This window comes from Phaethon aethereus (assembly GCF_964289735.1).
Source record: "Phaethon aethereus genome assembly, chromosome: 15".
Taxonomy (NCBI): Eukaryota; Metazoa; Chordata; class Aves; order Phaethontiformes; family Phaethontidae; genus Phaethon; species Phaethon aethereus.
The window spans coordinates 12,852,596-12,871,472 of record NC_138591.1 but is presented as its reverse complement, the minus strand read 5'-3'; the positions used below and the strand labels follow the sequence as shown (position 1 = coordinate 12,871,472).

At 37.8% G+C, this 18,877-nt stretch overlaps 1 protein-coding gene across 1 annotated transcript in view; it reads right to left on the bottom strand.

The window, feature by feature from the left end:
* The window catches only part of GRIN2A (glutamate ionotropic receptor NMDA type subunit 2A), a gene marked incomplete at both ends in the record, with an annotated part of 174,296 nt that overhangs the window by 34,714 nt on the left and 120,705 nt on the right, over positions 1-18,877 (bottom strand). Inside the window, 5 exons of the mRNA XM_082006717.1 lie at positions 6,469-6,698; positions 10,453-10,578; positions 15,268-15,421; positions 15,546-15,714; positions 16,301-16,506. Of these exons, the coding sequence (XP_081862843.1) occupies positions 6,469-6,698; positions 10,453-10,578; positions 15,268-15,421; positions 15,546-15,714; positions 16,301-16,506 (885 nt within the window). The remainder of the gene's footprint in view (positions 1-6,468; positions 6,699-10,452; positions 10,579-15,267; positions 15,422-15,545; positions 15,715-16,300; positions 16,507-18,877) is intronic.

The window sequence follows — 18,877 nt, the reverse complement described above, 5'->3', positions numbered from 1 at the left end:
TTCTTCTAGGCAAACGCTGTGTGTTAATTCTGCTCTAATATACCAGAAACTGTCTTCACACTGGCTGAACTTAGAGAAACATCTACATCCAAAGTGAAAACACCTCAGTTTCACCGCTCTAATGTGACTCCCATGCATTGTAATATGGCAGGACCACAGAAACTGGAGTAGGGAGATATTGGAAGATGTTCCTTATCTGCCAACACCTCCCTAAAGAACCCAATCTACTGCAGACACGCTGGTAAACCGCAATCAACAGAAAACAGAATTTTGTCGATAGTCATTTCACACCATCCCGGTTGAGATATTGTGGATCCCCACACAAAAAGGCAAAAGGACCATTTTCACTGCTTGAGCGGGAGCCTAACGCACTGCTCCTGGAGGGTGCAGGTGATTGCAGGAAGCTTGTGCGCAGGGAGGGACAGGGTGAAGGCTGGCTTTCCTTCCACCGCCATGATTCAAGGGGAATAAAAGTTCTTGCATCTTCCCCAGGGGCTCAGCACCAACAGCACCTGACATGAAAAGGGCTTCCAGAGCTCCCACACCTATAATCCTAGTCCCGATTTATTCCTATGATTTAAAACTACAAACCATTTGATTGCTTTGTTGGCATATAGGTTTATTCTACAATTTTACCCTCTGGAGCACTATTGCATCAGCACAAACAAGCCAGGGAATATCTCCAAAGGAATAGCAATAGCTCAGGGCACACTCAGGTTTCAGGTCTTGAAATCATTCAGAGAATCTCACATAAACTTTTGCTAACAGACCTGAAAATTGTATACACGCCTTTTCAATATCTCCCTTTAAATACCAAGTGACACTTTAGGATTAAATTAAAATGTTTCTTTAAGAAAAAAAAAATGAAAAAGGCCACTCAAATTAAAGGAACTATTGGCTAATGAGGAAATTCAATTGAGCATTGATAAAAGCAGTCACCCATGAACTGCACGGTAAAATGCACTCTGCTTTTAGTGTTGAAGTTAGAAGAGCAATCTATATACCTTGTGCTGCAAGAGACAGCTAATATTTATACAGCTGCTGCTTCCTTTGTGCTACATATATAATACTTCTCTTTTTAAAGTTTGGTCTCAGAGCATCAAGAATTCCTATGATCCAGTGTCAATGTGCAAAGAGAATACAAATAGGCTTATACAAAAACTGAGGGTATTTTCAATTCCATCAAACCTTGACTGTGAAATTACTGCTGCAACAATATTTTCATGTTACAGAACTACAATTAAATGCTTCATTTTAATTAAGCATATTTTGAAAAGCATAAAGGAATGAACTCTATTTTTCTCTATTCATTTAGCTAACAGATGTCTGTCTTTTCTCATTTTCCCTCTCACAGCTTTACTGTTTAAATTACTACTTTGCTACTACTTTACACGTACTAATTGACCCATGCACTAAAATTACACTGTATACTAGTCATGGTTCTTAGTCTATATTTGCTGTCTCCTTTTTGTGTTTATTATGCAACACCGAGACAAACTCTACACTTAAATATATGTCCAGACATTCTACTGATACAGATGTAGCTTGCTATTAACTTTATTTAAATCTAGAGATAATTAATCCCTGAAGTAGTGAGATGGCTTCCAATATTTCCTAATGTCAAATTTTCCAATCAATAGAACTGGGAAAAAAAAAAAATAAAGAAACAATACTGATTTCAAGACTGCTAAAAATTGCTGCTGTTCATATAGCTGACAACTGTGGTGAGTATTCTGCAAGCTCAATTCCTAATCCTGGGGTATGGCAGGGGAACTGAGGGAACAAGAAGATTATGGTGGAGTACCCTGGTAATTTAGAAATGGAGTTTGGTTCTGAATATTCTCACTTTTCAAGAACGTTCATCTGAGTTTAAGCTGTTGTGAGGAGTTTCCTCCCGTATGAATGGTTGAAGGAATTGAGGTATCTGTCCCAAATGGAACATTCATGGAACATAAAAACATTTCTGCAGGACAGCAAAGATTAATAAGAAGTACTAGTTCATTCAAAGATCATGGGATAACAAGCAATTCAAGTGATGAAATAATTCATACAAAGAATTAAAATATTGAAAATTGAGAGTTAAATAGTTCCAAATGCCATCCATTGACTGGAATTTCTCAGCACAAGACACCTAACCAACAAATTTTAAGACTCACAAGGAGGTAATTTTTTTTAAATTATTGTCTGCTACTACTCCCTGCTCACAGACTACTTGTAGAGAAAGAAAGAGTTTAAAATCTTTTTATTAACGGTGCACTCGTATCTAAGGTGTATAATGTTCTCATTAATAACTTTAAACTTTTATTCTGTAAACTGGCATGTCCTGGGGAAGCATATCTGCTCTGTGATTGCAGCAGATATCTATGTGGCAGGCATGAGAAAAGAAAGAAAAAGCATCAAGTCTCTACATGCACTCATTTTTCCTGAAGGCCCACGATAGGAAATAAAATATATCGCATCTGTTAGGAAGCAATTTTGTTCCTAGACATTTTCTAAACCGTTAACTTTTTAAATCGTTAATAAAGTCCTCAAATTGAATGCACAAGCCCCCTTCTTGAATCATAACTGTGGAGAGACCTATTACTATTCAGAAGAGTAACCAATTCGTTCTTGTTTCCTCATGCTCTGCCAGCTGCTAGGACTGTGGCACATGGCAACAAAACTCCAATCCTACTGATCTCAGAATCTCAAACAGGATGGCTAAGCTGAGGAAACAGTCCTATTGCTTTTCTGTTGTTTTACCTACATGCCTTAATAAAACCAACAATTTCATTAAAGTCAGTAAAGTGATCTTTCACAAACATTAAATACTGACTTAATCTGCAGACTTGCATGCTTGCCTGAAAAGTTTGGTATTCAAAGCTATTGTTTGTTATTGTTCTGAAGTATTTTAAGGAACTGTGGAAAACACTACTAAAATAGTAGAAAATAGTAAATGTTTTACTATTTCCTCTGCTAACATAGATTTTAATTATGGCTGGTTTGGAGTGATAGAAAAAGACCTATATTTGAACTCTCTACTTTTTCCTTTTACCAGATGGAAAACACTGACAATCTGATTTCTGATCTCTGAAAAAAAAAAGCTACTGTGTTTAGCCATTCCAATTACTATTATCATAATCATCAGTTACCAAAATGCGGTTGATATCTGTGTCTGACAACTCTCAAAAGCACTGTACAGCATATTGAAGTGGAAAGATGGACTGGGGTAACAGGGTCACCCCCACTACCCCATCATCCATGCTGCCTTTCGACCTCAGTCTGCTCTGACTCAGACATATCCCTCAGTAACTACAGAACTTGTGCCAACTTGTTGCACAAAAATATAAAGCCAACGTTACAAGAATACTGTGAATCTTGCAAAAATAAGGAACTTGTAAATGGCATAAGGCTTCCTATTAAAGTTGAAGAGAATCCCCTAGACCAGATGCAGGTGGGGCATTTCTTAAAATGTCACTGCCTGGAGGAATCACAGCAGATAAATGTTTTGCAAGACAATTCCGTCCACTGCTATCTACTCTCCCTTAGTAATCTTGTCTCTCTCATGACAGGAAAAAGGCATAAATGGTCTCAAAAGTAAGAAGTGATACGTATGGTAGCTTTGCTGGATACTTTTGGGCTCATTTTCTGTACCTTCTTATGAACACAAAGCTTTTAAAAATCTTTTACATACACAAGGATGTCAAAACATAATTTTCTTATCTTCTGAATCATTTGAGTTTATGAACACCCACCCCTAGTAACTCCAGTACATGCCGTGCCATGTACTTCTGGGTGACACATAGATGACACGGCATTCAGAAATTCATTAGCAACATTATAAGGGTTGAGGAAACTATCAAGAGGTCCTGAAGCCAAGAAGTGTAAAGAGCACGTTATCACATGTTCAGCAAACCTGGTGCACCAGACGCTAGAGTGTAACATATTTCCTGCATGGGAAGATACTGAAAGCTGAGGATCAGGGATGACTGCTCAGAGAGAGAAGGGCTTTTTCCTGACTTCTCTGCAGTCTATCACGTAGGGAGCTAGATTGAGAAAGCCCAGCATCTCTGGGAATACTGTATTGCCGTGACAAAAGAGCTTGACTGCAGTTGTGGCTGTAGGAAAAAGGTGAGAGTGGAAGCAGAGTGTACTGATTTACCAGCCCAGAAGTGTTTTCAGAAATTTATTGAACTTCTAGATATTACTTATTTAAAATTAATTTCACCCATACTTCTGTTCCTTCTCATTGGCCTTTGCCTATTATCACTTTGCTTGCAGCAAGGGTCAGAGCTCTCTACTGAACAACAGTAAAATTGTTGCAGATTTCTGAACTGTTCTCCTACTCACATCATTGCAGCAACAAGGCAAAGAGAGAAAAGGGGAGAAAAATAATTTTACATGAATCAGATTATATTCCCATAAATTATCCTTAATTATTTGCATTTTTAAAATCCAAGAAACCTCAAGATTGTAGAGGAGGCAAAACCTGTGTATGACAAGAAGAATGTTTGCAAATAGATCAATGCTTTTCTGGACTTCTGGCTTTTTTAATTTAATCAGAAAAGGTACAGCTCCCTTAATTTATCTCTATATGCTTCAGGCAAAATTTGAAGAACTGTAAAATAAAAACAAAGGTGGCAGATCAAATAAATGATCAGAAGACCACACAAAAGCAGATGGCATTTTCCAATTCAACTGTTTTTTTATTTTTATTTTGCTTTTTGTGGAAATAAAATTCTACTTAGCAGAGAGAACAGAAAAATGACAAAAATAGGGAAGTTGTTAGCTGAAAGCTACAGAACAAATACTGACATTTTCCCAGCCTATAGGTGAGAGTGCAGACAGCCAACAGAGAGAGGAAAATAAGGGTGCACTGGCAGACCTGAACGCTAGTGCTGTGCCAGGTGCAAGCCAACTCCTGCAAAACCCGAGACTTGCCAGGAAAACACTCTGTACTTGCTCACAAACAGGAGAAAGGCATTCTCAAATCCTTTTTTTTTATCCTCAAGAGAAGAATACCTTTTATCTGCCTCTTACTAAGAATATTATCTTAAAATGGAGGTATACTTATCAGTCTTCATACTCTTTCAAAGGTTTTGCGACAACAAAACTTAATGAAAACAAAACTACTATCATTTTTTGTTTCTTTTTATCTGTCTTCCCTCTAGCCTTGCTTGCAATTCATGCTTTGATACTTCAGGAGATCAATCAAAGGCTGGTCATAAAAAGCAGTTAAACCAAAAAACAGACACAAAGCTATCTGGGCTGTTGCCTTCTTTTGAACAACAATTTCCTTTATTTTCTGTCCTTCGAGATAAATCCCTTGTGAAGTTCTCCCCTGTGCCATACTCTATTTAAATATTACTTCCTAATGCAAATATTTAGTTTCATTTTAAAACAGCTGGGAACAAACTTCAAAAGAGCATGCCCTTCCTGTGTTTTGCACATATCCATCACCACAATAATTCTGTAAATGGACTTCAATCCTGCCACGCAATACCACTACTACGAATCAGTCACACAAATGAAGTAAAAAAAGAAGCAATTGCTAAGTTTCTGATTTATGAGACTATTGATTAAAATTCACAAATACAAAGATCTGGGAATTATACTTTCAGCAGAAGAAAGTTTAGTCAAGCTAGAACAATATGAAAAATAAGCATAGTTATTATTTGTCAACTTGTGTGAAACTTGAATAGGGTTTAAGTGAACTGTCAGTCTACTGCTCAAAGTGCAATTGTCACAGAAGGTCTTGAATTAATAAAATGTCTTCCACAAACAGATCAAAATTCTGCACCTTATTCTATGTAATTTACATCTCACTTCAACGTGATAACACAAGCCCCCAAATTTTCTTATCTGTTTATTTTTCCTATTTAATCTTGCCATTTTATACAAGGAAAATATTCAAACAGCCACAGACAATATGTATTACTTTATATTGTTTGTCTTTGCCTATTTGTGCTGGCACCACTTTAAATCTGAACTCTTTCTATAACTGCCTTGCACACTACATAGAAAGCAAAAAGACATTCTTTCAGGAAAAGTAACTGGTTTCCGATAATTCCTGGATAGCTGCTGGGTTTATGAATATTTTGCCAATTCATATATTATTAACATTCGACACAGAGTTGTTCAAATAATTTTAAATATGTCTTCCCTGTATTCAAGCTGACTTTTTCATTTTTCAATCTTTTGTATATTGGTGAGGCATTCCTTTTAATCAAACAGGAATTGATTTCCATTACAAAAGAAAAGTACTTTTCGGTTAATGCAGTTACTTTTGAAAAGGCAACTCAAAGACTTTGAAAACAGTCTGATATTTTCATGCTTTGGATGTTAGGTTTGCTAGTAAAAGGTTACACTCAGAATGAAATCATCCAGTTTTACCTTATTATCTTGCTGAGAGTCTTTTTAGCACAAAGTACAAATTCGTAGAAGGATTATGAAGAATGGACACTGACCTCTCTTGAGCTGAAGACCTACCTTTTTATCACTCAGTCCAGTCACTTGGTCAACAAATTCCTCCTGAATCATAAATGCAGCTAAGTTGGCAGTATAGCTAGCCAGGAAAATGACAGCAAAGAAAGCCCAAACCGACACCATGATTTTACTGGTCGTCCCTTTGGGGTTTTGCACAGGGACAGAGTTGTTGAATACCAAGCCCCAGAGTAACCACACTGCCTTTCCAATGGTAAAGGATGGTCCATGGGGATCTGTAATTGCAAAGAGCAGTTATTTTCAATGCAATTAAATGAAACCTTGGCAAGATACCCTATGTAATAACAAGAAAGAACTCACAAAGATATAGGTAAAAAAAAATATTTCAATACATATTCACAGCACTCCCAATGGAATCACAGGATTTACCACAGGTAATCTCCATTGTAATGACATTTATTTCCATATTTGTAAAAAATATTTCAACATTTTTCTATGTGGCATTTACTTCAAAAGTTTTAAAATTAAAATGGAAATGATAGGTTTGGAGGAGAAGCAAACTGGTATGTTCTTGCAGTAAGGTATATGCCACAGTATTGCCCCTTTCAGTCTTCTTTGCCAGTGGACATGTACAACGGAAAATTGTGGGTTTAAGTCTTAATGATTCAATTCTAGTACTTCTCTCACCCAAATTATTTGATATCCTCTCCAGCCTTCAACCATTATGCCTTTTGAACTTTATGTAAGCATATTTAAGATCAAAATATGTGAATATGTCACCTATTTTTAAGCAATTTTCCACTCAGAGGGTCCATCAGTAAGTCAACACAAAGGAACTACTTGTATAGATACGTAGCTTAGAACGAACCAGACCCTGGCTACCTCACATGTTCAGACTCAGTTCCGTGGCTTCAAATGAGTTGGCATTACAGGCAAAAACCTGTCCGAGCTAATCCCTTTTGTAATTTTTGTTACTCCTGTTTTCAGTCAGCTTTCAATTTATCCCAAAGCAAGAAGAAGCGGTCATCTCGATGCCCTCATGCCCACATAGTGGCAGAAGTGGATTAGCAATGCTATTATCCAGTTAAAAGACCTTATTTGTCCAGCCCTATGAGAATAAAGGGAAGTTTGTTCTTACCGAGCTCTAGGTAAGTACAGTGCAGTCATCACATATTGCTCGTCATCTAGACTCCCTTTATCCTCAAAGGAGAGAAACAAGCCTCCCCTGAATGTGACTCATTTGACCTTTTTATAAATATCCATTTTTTAATTAAATAGCAATTCAGACAGTAAGCTCTGATGCAGACACCTGTAATATTACCTCCTTCCCTGCCCTGTCCCTTTATCCAAGGGGATGCACATTACAGATTCAGATTTAGTTATTAATTTTATTATAATTTATTTTAATAATAATTTAGCTACTACTAAAAGAATAAGATGCAAAGGGGGTATAGTCAGAGCATGTTCTCATTTCCGTGGAAATGCTCTCTAATACAGTGCAAATTTTTCATCATGCAATCAAACACAACATCTTAGACTATCCTCTCTATTTTGCAGCAGTGCGAAGAAGATAGAGTGCAGTAAAATAAGCACAATGGAGCTGACTTTTGGTTTATGAAACTACCTTCTAGATCCATTTAAGATTGAGCTGATACAGGAATAATATGTATTTTCTGAGCAAAAATGATAAGGACAGTATATACCAAGAAAGCAATCTAAAGTTCTGTTTATGCTACTGGAGATTGTATTACCATTCAGCTTCATCCTGCCAAAAATGCCTAGGGAAAGGAGTTATCTACATAGAGATCCCACTTATTTTAAGCTTCCCATGTTTCAAATGAACAGCAGCTGGATTCGTGGCAAGTCTCTAGAGGTAAATTAGGATGGTCTAATGCCATAATATGCCTTTGTAGCCATAAGTACACTAAATAATCAATTCTGGCATAGGAGGTGACACAGAAAAGCACAGCCTAGCCCCTGTAACCCCAGTATCTACAGTCACCTTTGATTTGCCCTTTGTAAACACAGTGTTTACTTTGGACAGCGGTTACACATTTACCATCTTATTGAAATGGTAACATCATCTGAAGATTACAATAATCACCTTTTTCAGGAAACAAACTAATAAAAATCTAGAAGAAACCATTAGCTTGTAATAGTCTCCAGAACTGTGTTCACCAAGCTGGAAGATCTCTTGTTATAAAATGAGGCAAGTATGATTTAGAAATTAAAACCAGGCTGCACTCTGAACTGTAAGTAAAGAAAGGGCACCACAACACATGGAATCCTCATTCTCAGGCCAAAGTGCTAATAATACACAACTGCAACTTGATAGAAAGGCAAGCTCTGTATTAAATTTGTTGTGCTGGTATATTTTAAAAATGAAGTTTCTATAATCATGAATGTTACACAGAAAGAAGCGATGCCCTTCTGCCACTAGCCTCATTTTGAGGTTGAGTTCATCAGACTTTTTAAGGGACCTGTGGTGGGTTGACCCCGTCTGGACACCAGGGTCCCACCAAAGCTGCTCTATCACTCCCCTCCTCAGCTGGACAGGGGAGAGAAAATGTAACAAAAGGCTCGTGGGTCGAGATAAGGACAGGGAGAGATCACTCACCAATTACTGTCACGGGCAAAATGGACTCGACTTGGGGAAATTAATTTAATTTATTACCAATCAAATCAGAGTAGGATAATGAGAAACAAAACCAAACCTTAAAACACCTTCCCCCCACCCCTCCCTTCTTCCCACGCTCAACTTGTCTTCCAATTTTCTCTACCTCCTCCTCCCAAGAGGTGCTGGGGGACAGGGAATGTGGGTTGTGATCAGTTCATCACACATTGCCTCTTCCGCTCCTTCCTCCTCAGGGGAGAACTCCTCACACTCTTCCCCTCCTCCAGCCTGGGGTCCCTCCCACAGGAGACAGTCCTCCATGGAATTCTCCAACATGAGTCCCTCCCACGGGCTGCAGTTCTTCAGGAACTACTCTGGCCTGGGTCCCCCATGGGTGCCGTCCTTCAGGAACAGGCTGCTCCAGCCTGGGTCCCCCATGGGGTCACAGGTCCTGCCACCAAACCTGCTCCAGCCTGGGCTCCTCTCTCCATTGGGCCCACAGGCCCTGCCAGGAGCCTGCTCCAGCATGGGCCTCCCACAGGGTCACGGCCTCCTTCAGGCATCTCCCTGCTCCAGTGTGGGGCCCTCCCCGGTGCAGGTGGAGATCTGCTCCCCCGTGGAGCTCCATGGCCGCAGGGGCACAGCCGGCCTCCCCGTGGGCTTCACCACGGGCTGCCGGGGAATCTCTGCTCCGGTGCCTGGAGTACCTCCTCCTCCTCCTTTTTCACCAACCTTGATGTCTGCAGAGCTGTTCCTCTCACATATTCTCACTCCTCAATCCAGCTACAATTGCGCAGCGTTTCTCCCCCCCCCGCTTCTTAACTCTGAGAGGCGCTGCCACCGTTGCTGATGGGCTCGGCCTTGGCCAGCGGTGGGTCTGTCTTGTAGCCGGCTGGCACTGGCTCTGTCAGACACAGGGGAAGCTTCTGGCAGCTTCTCGCAGAAGCCAGCCCTGCAGCCCCCACCGCTACCAAAACCTTGACATGCAGGTTTTGCCACAGGACTATATAAAACTGTATACAACGTAACTGCTCTTTTTCCAGATTACCCACCAAACCACACCAGTTTAGGTCATTATCTCTGAACTAACCATGAATTCCTAAGTCAGGAGTCTACAGAACTTATTCCAGTGCTTAAGCTGACATTCTACTACCGATACAGTATACTAACCAAACACTGCCTGAATACGCCTCTCTCTGATATCACTTACCCTTCTATATGTTTTTATTCCAATGAATCTGAATACATACATAACTATATAAGCCCTCAAGAAATCACATTTTAAATGAAGAGCAAACATAGTTTCATAGCTGCTTTTACTTTTTCATTCCTATGTTATGTTTATTTTAAAACATAGATGGCAAGGAATGAGAAATACATTATTTTTTTAGGGTTCTGTAAAATGCAAAGCTTACCTCTCCCTTGTGCTAAGTTCCTGTTATATCCTACAGGGCTAAAGTACTCAAATATAAAGACAGCCATGGCAGACACAATGAGAAGCATCACAAACATCATCACCCAGACAGAAGCACTAAAAGGCTCTGCAGCAAAACAGACAAGAGAAACAGAAACACAGTTCATTAAACCAGTCGCAGCGCAAGAATTCTAATGTCTTCGGCAAGGCAAGCCCTTCAGCTCTCTTTAAATTAGCTTTTACCAACCGAAATGCTAGCAAATAACTAAGTAGCAATATATGAAGAACTGCTGTTACTATACACGGAACTCATACAGTCAAAATCTTAAATGTAAGTTGCAATTCAAAAACAGAGGCTGCATACTTTTCTTTGACAAAGCTTTAACTGACACTGAGTGGTAAATAATTGGTTTGACTCACTGCTTATTCAGTTTACAATCAGGTAGCCCATTTCTATTTATCCTACGTTATATGCATGTATCAACAGAATGGTCTTACCATTATGACTGTGTTTCTGCAGAGCAAAAGCAATTACGCATACATTTAATACAGTTCGTAATCCAGTGAAGAGACTTCTCATTTTCTATACAACCAGAAGTGTTAGGGGAAAGCTAAATACTTGCATTCAAACTATTTTTTTTTGTTTCAGAATTTTTCTCCTCTGAGTTCACTTTCATCTACCTGCAATGAAGTTGATGATTTTACCAACTGCAAACACGTCCCTTTGAAAGTCTCATTCTCATCTGGGAGCAAATTTCTGAAATCAAAAGGTTTTTATGGAAAACTGAATGTCAGTTTGAAAGACAGAAAAAACAGGATTAAGTAAAAGAAGTAGGTTGGAACAGGAAACTAAGAGGCGTTTCAAATACCAGACTATGCATCAACTTTTTGAAAAGATTGGATATGGTAATAGTATGTGATAACAAAAAGTTCTTAAATACCACCTTTGCTCAATCACAAATTCTCTGCCATTTCAGGAGTCCCTGTGGTAGTTGTCATGGCACAAGGACATATGTAAGAAAGGTTTTGTATGGCAAAGTAATATCTCTTTATTAGGTCAGCTTATTTGGGGGCATTTTAAATCCTAATTTTGGTAGGTGTGCTCTGAAGTGTGAGGGAAAAAAAATCTTAGTATACTATTTCAAATTAGGACAGAATCAAGCAGCACATGAAGTGACAAGAAATTAGTGTATTCCAATGCTTGGCCTGTTTCTGAAAGCCCAAGAGGTTCCTCCATCCTAGCTTCTTCATTCTTTGAATTTAAGCTAAAATTTGAACCACTGAAAATTCTTCCATCATTGCTAGAAACAACTACGAGTGAGAGTTGAGGTGTGCTGAGCCCAGTAGCCCAGTCTGAACCTTGCCCAAATCACCATGAATGATTCACCCAGAACTAGAATGAAGTATAATAATTTGGGCCCAAGCATGGAAATGTCATTAAGTCATTTTCCTTTGCTACAGTTCAGTAATTTGAAACCGAGAAAAGACCAAATTCCAAATAGTCCCACTGGTGATTTTGGGTACAAACTAAAAAGGCAAGGCAGGGAAATTTTAAGCCAAACTGTTCTCCTTCTGTTTTTAAGATAAGGTTAAGGAACAGGGGATTTGGGGTTTTTGGTTTGTTTGGGTTTTTTTTCCCCCAAATTATTTTATTTTTAAAAGAGGTTATGAAGTTCTTTCAATTACTATAATTATTTGCTTAGAAGAGAATAGTAAGTTAGCAAAACAACAGAATTCTTAAAAGGCAGAGAAAGATTCATTCAGATGCAGACAGGTAAAGGACATTATGTACCCAAATACAGGTAATAACAAATATACTACGAATTCACATATTAACTGGAATAAACTGGAATTCACATAAAACTATCATACAATTTTGAGAGCATTTTCAGAGAAGCAAGCAAGCCTGATAAAACTCTTATCAAAAGCAACAGTGTAGAAACAGCAATGGCAATGTGGCAAAATCTAAATATGGCAGAGGGCAAAACAAGCCAATGTGAAAAAGTGAGCTACAAACAATTTAAGCAGAATGGTATTTAATAATTTAAGCAGTCTGGTAATGAGGTGGAGGATTAAAAGAAACAACAGGAAAATAAAAAGCTATTTAGAGTAGCAAGCAGTAAGATTTAACAAGTACAAAATCAATTGAATAACAAAGTCGATCTTCCTGTCATATTAGAGATCAAATTCCACATTCAGCACTGTTCTTTGATTCTCAAAGGACAGAAAGAGAACTTCCCCCAGGCAAGCAGCAGGTTGTATAAGAATTTTCAGTAAAGCTATGATAGGTCAGAAGAATACTAATATATGACTTACTAGTGTACATTTCAAATGATTGGCAATGGAGAATATTGAGCAATGAAAAAGATGTCGTACTCCACTAACTTTGAGTTTTACCACCCACCACCAAAACAATACTTAAACAATGCATAAAATAAACAGGAGCACAGATTTCCTATTCCACCAGTGCCTCCAGGAAAAGAAAACTGACCTCACCTATGAACTCTCTCCCTCTTAAAAAACAGAAATTTGAATCTGAGGTTTCCCTTATTTTGTGTGTTTGTTTAAAGTTGAAGAAAATCTCCACAGAATCTTTAAAAAAAAATAGTTGTTGACCTAGTATATCTGAATTTTAGGATTATATGAAAATATTTTAATGCGGATAAAATTCTCCTTTGAAGGAGACATCCACAACAGAAACAGAGCACAGCAGATAATGAGGAAGAGGCTGTCAGCCCATCAGTTACTTAGATCTGTTGGACACAACCACTGAATGGAAATCTAGTTCTGACAAAATCCTGTACTTGCCTACGTTCATAGTAACAAATCACAAAACCAGATATTTCATGAACTGTAATCAAGTGCTATTTTAAAAAAATAATATTGTATTTTGCAGATTTTTAAAAGATCTTTTAAAAGAATTATGTAAGATGACTCTATTCTTAGACAGTCACTTAATTGAAACAAAATCTGTGCATAAATTGTTATCTGCCTGATAGTATTTTGCATGACAAAGTATTTTACTACTATGCATACCTTATTGAAATACAGTCAGTTCCAGTAAAGTGACAGTTTCATCTACATCTAAAAACCAGAATACACTTCTGAGAGCACAGACTTGATTTACTGGTGCAGTAAATCAGATTTCTTCAAAAGTAATGCTGTTCTACAGAGCTTTGTAAGAAGGGGTTATTAGGGAATTATATGTACATCCAAGTAAACCAACAACATTAAATGCATTTTAGAAAACTAATAACTATGTTGTTGTGAAAAATGCAAAAGCAGCCTCTCTTTTGATGATAGCTTTTTTTAAAGGTTTTTAAGACGTAAGCAGAGTCCATAGTAAAAATCAACTGCACTTGCAGAACATTTAGAAAACTCCCCAGTACTTATATTTCAAATTATAATTCCAACAGGCTGCAACTACAATTTTAAAAATGAATTACCTTTACAAGTCAATGACTTATAGAAATGAAAAGCCACTACCTGAATATTTTCATCAAAAGTACAGTCTCTTATAATTTCATTAAAAAGTCTTTCCTTCATTAAACAAAAATATTAACCATCACCAAAATCTGTTTAGGTATCACCAGGTTTGGGAGTTATTTGGTTACTCACTGTGTTGTATTTATTTGCATCAGCTGTGTAATGTGCCTTTATGGAAGAGGTATGAGAAATAAGCTTTGTGGCTAAATGATGATACTTGTGCAAGAAAACTGAATTATTTGCCCACTTGTAGCTGATATTACACCAACAGTCTGCTCCTCGATGGCTACAAGTGATTTCAGTGGAAGTAAAGGACTTACACTTAGCAATCTAAAAAGAAACCATACAATCAGTCATGCAAAAAATATCATCACTGCTGATCCAATGGACTTGAACTTACTAAACTATTCTGTAAGTTATCTAGAAAATACTGATTTCCCCGCCCACCCCCAATTTCCCTTAAATTATTTTAGTGTCACTAGCACTATTTGCCTGTGCAAAATATCTTTAAAAACACTGGGCCCAAAGAGACTATGAGGAACATAACAGCATTCTGGCCACTTTTGATCCATCTCATGGCTCATTCTCTTTTCAGCTTCAGGTAAATTCAGGCTAACCACCAAAGATAGAAGTAAACAATAAGCACTAAAAGAGAAGGAGAGGGAAATAATGAAAGGAGAAAAGAACAACTGAAACAAGAAACAAACAAGGAAAGAATACCAAAGTCTTTGTTTTGTTATATTCCCTCTCCTTTCTGTCCAGGCTTTAATTTCTTTGCTGTATCTCCATTGTTCAGCTGCATCATCACAACTCCACTGTTCAGCTGCATCAAGGGAGAAAACACTCAGAAGTTCTCCAGGGCAGTAGTATGGTGTTCAGAAGCCAGAGGTAACTTATCAAATTAGCTGTCAGATCTCTTCTAATCATAAGGATTTCTTTTTCTCACCAAGGGGTTTTTAAATTATTTTGTGAATGTGAGTGTTAAAAATATATGAAACCATTTATAATGGGCTAAACAAGCATAAATTAGTTCGTAAAGCAGCAGCTTCTGAGGAAGTAATTTTCCCAACTGAAGATTGGGGGGGATGCTCTTTCATATTGAAATCACTATCAGTGGTTTTCACCTACTGCATCTGAAACCAACAGCAGTATCTTCATGTGCTAATAATCATGTTAATCAGCATGTCGACACAGCACAACCTTCCTAATGTAAAATTCAAAACTTGACAGAAACATGCCAGAAACAAGCTACATAGCTTACCGAACAATGAAACCTACCCAACTCTATAGGAATGCAATTAAATGATCTGGAGGGGTTGGAGAATCATACCTAGAAAAGCAGATGGTGAAACTGTGCCATTGCTCCGTGACACCATGACACTAATCCCAGTCTCAACAAATGGCACTGAAAAGTCAACCACTTCAGAGCGCTCTTCATTAATAGTGAGAGACCCCACAGCCATAACTGCACGATGATATACCACCTGATCCACAAAGAGAAGACACCACCAATATTACTCAGCAGAGAATACCTCATTTCTCCAAAACAATTAACAACAAAGATTGCTAAGTTCTTACTTAAGAGCTCTTTTACCTAACAGCACTTACTTCACCAATCATTCCATTCCACACATTATTGACTTTTTTGCCATGTTTCCCATTAGTCACCAAATAGAGGTCATACGTGAACTTGACGGTTTTAGACAACTTCTTCAAGATATCGATGCAGAATCCTTTGCAGCACTTCTTTACATTAGTTCCCTCATTAGTTGAGTTGCTGTCAGAGAAGAGAGACATAGACATTTCTACTGGGAAAACAGTTATGTTTTGAAAAACACTTTGAAATTTTGAAAATTTTATGAAAAACATGTTATGTCGGAGTACCAAACTTCAGCATAAAAATGTACATTTTCAATAAGAGACGTTTTCAAGTTGTTAAAGACTAATTAAAACAGGCATATTTCAACATAACCAGAAACAATTCAAAGAGGACTCATTAAAACAATCCAATTTTAGAACATAATCTTCTTTCATGTGACTGAAAAGGGCTAATTCTAGTTGACTTTGAATTTACTATAAACTCACTATCTTGTCATTAATTCAATGTGACTTACATGTATATAACCAGAACCTTCCAATTTTTTAAAAAGGAAGATGTGAAAACAAGAGCATACCATGGGAAAGGGAAAAAGAAAGTGGAAATGAAATGCAGAAGGAAAAGCAAATACAGGAAGCAAGAGGAAAAGAACAGCAAAGTATCAGAAAACAATTATACAATGAAAGAAGCAAGGGAAACAATTAATGAGAAAATAGGGGAATACATTTTGCACTCAAAAAAAATAAAACGCTATGTATTTACTTACTTAATTTTGACAAATTTACGACATGGCACGGTGTTTTTTTGGCAACTTTCCATTAAAGGATCCACATCCTCAACAATGACAAAGGGAGCCTCCTCCAGGGTGACAATACTCAAATGGTTATCGTCTGGGTCACTGTCTGCAAAAGAGCTGTACCTTGGCCAGACAGAGTACTTCAGGGTCAGTGAGTTGTTCTCCCATTTCCCCACCTAAAACGCCAAGATACACAGGCTGCTGATATCTGCTTGCTTGTTTTTGACAAATAAGATCTAATATTAAATGTGCTGGGATACAGGTACAGGAAATTATATTGCAAAGACAAGTCTTGGGGTTTTGTTATCAAAATTACTTTAGAAGTTTTCAGTAATTGCATGAAGTGAGAAAATGCACTGTGGTAAGGACAAATAAGATAACATTATTTTAAGAGGTAACAGCTTTATAATCAGTTAACGCTATCACCTGGCTATAGCTGCACTGAAATTTGACATGCTTCATTTCCATTTGAGCCAGAACAGCAGCCAGATACTCCGTTTGTAACCAGGACCAGTTTGCAGTAATAAGAAAACAGTTCTCAAAAAAAGTTTTTTTTAGAAAAAGGAAAAAGAAGACTAATCCACACACACACGTACACATCTGACTGACGACCAAAGTATCATAACATCATTTCTGTATCTTCTCAAAAGAGAAGAATCTTCTATGAAAAGTCACTGGGAAAGCCTTCACCTAGGGTTCCATTGCACCTGAGCCAGGCCAAACCACATTTAGTAAACACTAGTTCAATTGTGTATGATTTAGTTCTTATTAGAAATAACATATTTTATTCAGCTGTTGGGGGAGTTTAAGAAAGCATACCCCACTTTACATTAAAATTTTCTATTTATTTACTGTTATAAATTATCCCTTCTAAATTAACCTACATTTATTTCCACTTCCAGAACACCAGAAAGGGGCATATGATTTAAATATTTTGAAAACTCTCACATGTTATTCCTCAGGTTGTGTTTAATTACTTTGTTTCCATAAATCTAATTGCATGTTTTATTCGAGTAATGATGACAGGTAATATAAATGAGCTAGCAATCCACAAAATTTCTAACCTAATGCATTTTAATAATTCTTCAGTTGCTTAAGCTAAACAAATGATAACATAATCATAAGACTGCTAAAATTTATTTTTTTTTTCAAGGAAAATGCTGGGAATTAACAGTACAATGAGACACTCGGGTCCTAAAAATAACTGTAAAAAAATTGTCGTCTACCTTCTGTCTTCTAAAGACTTTAAAATGAATCACAAAAAATCCCAAAGAACATGATTTATATCCACTCCTATTTAGGGAAGCACACAAGCACACGCCCTTTGCAGATTCGTTTCCATCCTTGTTTATAAGTCAAAATGTTTTGCTGAACTTTAATGTAGAAGGCAGAAATGCCAACCCTCTATCCACTTAAACGAGGAAATTCAAAGTATCTCCAGGGAATTAGGAATTCACACCTAAATCAACGAGAACTGGGCACAGGATTTCGACTACGTACAGTTCTAGTATGAAATTTAACCAACACAATAGGTGAAGCCTTTGTGAAAAAAACATTTCATACACAGGGAAACAGATCTATTTAACTCTGTTCGAGACGGTTATATTGCAAAAATAGTTTAATCGTCACATTATGAGATATATATGATCACATTCACAGCAGAGACTGTGCTGGTTTACGTTGGCTTAGATGGTGCCATTTATATCTATGCCTTAAGCACACCACGAACTTGGCCATCTGGAACGGAGACAGTTCCAGCCAGCTCAGTGCTTCAGTCAAACGTGCCAGGTACTACAATGAATTTCAGAAGTGGAAAAAGTGCCCGACTGTCTGCCTATTCCCACCAGCAAGAAGAAAGGAAACGTGACTGAGGCTCAGTTGCGTCCGTGCGTTCGGGACCGCAGCGGTGGCGGTACCTGCCTTTCTAAATCACCCGATACAGGACTCTGGGAGAGGCAGCTCTGCCTAATCCTGAAGCATTTCCCACTACAAGCCACCTCCTGCACTTGCATCACTGTCACATGGACCAACAGCAATACGAGCTGCCTAAGACAATATGAAGTCATCTAAGCCTATCAACAATGTAACGACTGTTTTGATGCTGTTAAAAGAGAAATCGTGATACTCTTTCATACTGCAACTGGAGTAACTGACATTTTATTGTTCTGAGGAGGCTATAACGCATGATATTTTTAAATGGCTGAATTTGGGGAAATACTAATTTCTTTTGACAGTCCCATCCGTATTGAAGTGTTATATGTTGAATGAATCTCTAATGTTAGGTCAAAAAATTTTTATCTGTTGCATTCCATGGATTTATCTCAATATTCACTCCTCATACCTTATTTTTAAAAAAATAGTTAACAATTAAGACCAATTAAAACCTTGCCTTGCATCTTAGGGCCATCGCTACTTCTCTGCCCAGAGGTCACAAGGACTTCATTTGGGCTTTACATGGTGCATAAATTGCATGCCCACTGCAGGTCATCCCTGCTACCACCAGTACAGTGAGCAACCCACGGTGTCAGAAAGCGTAATCACAGAATC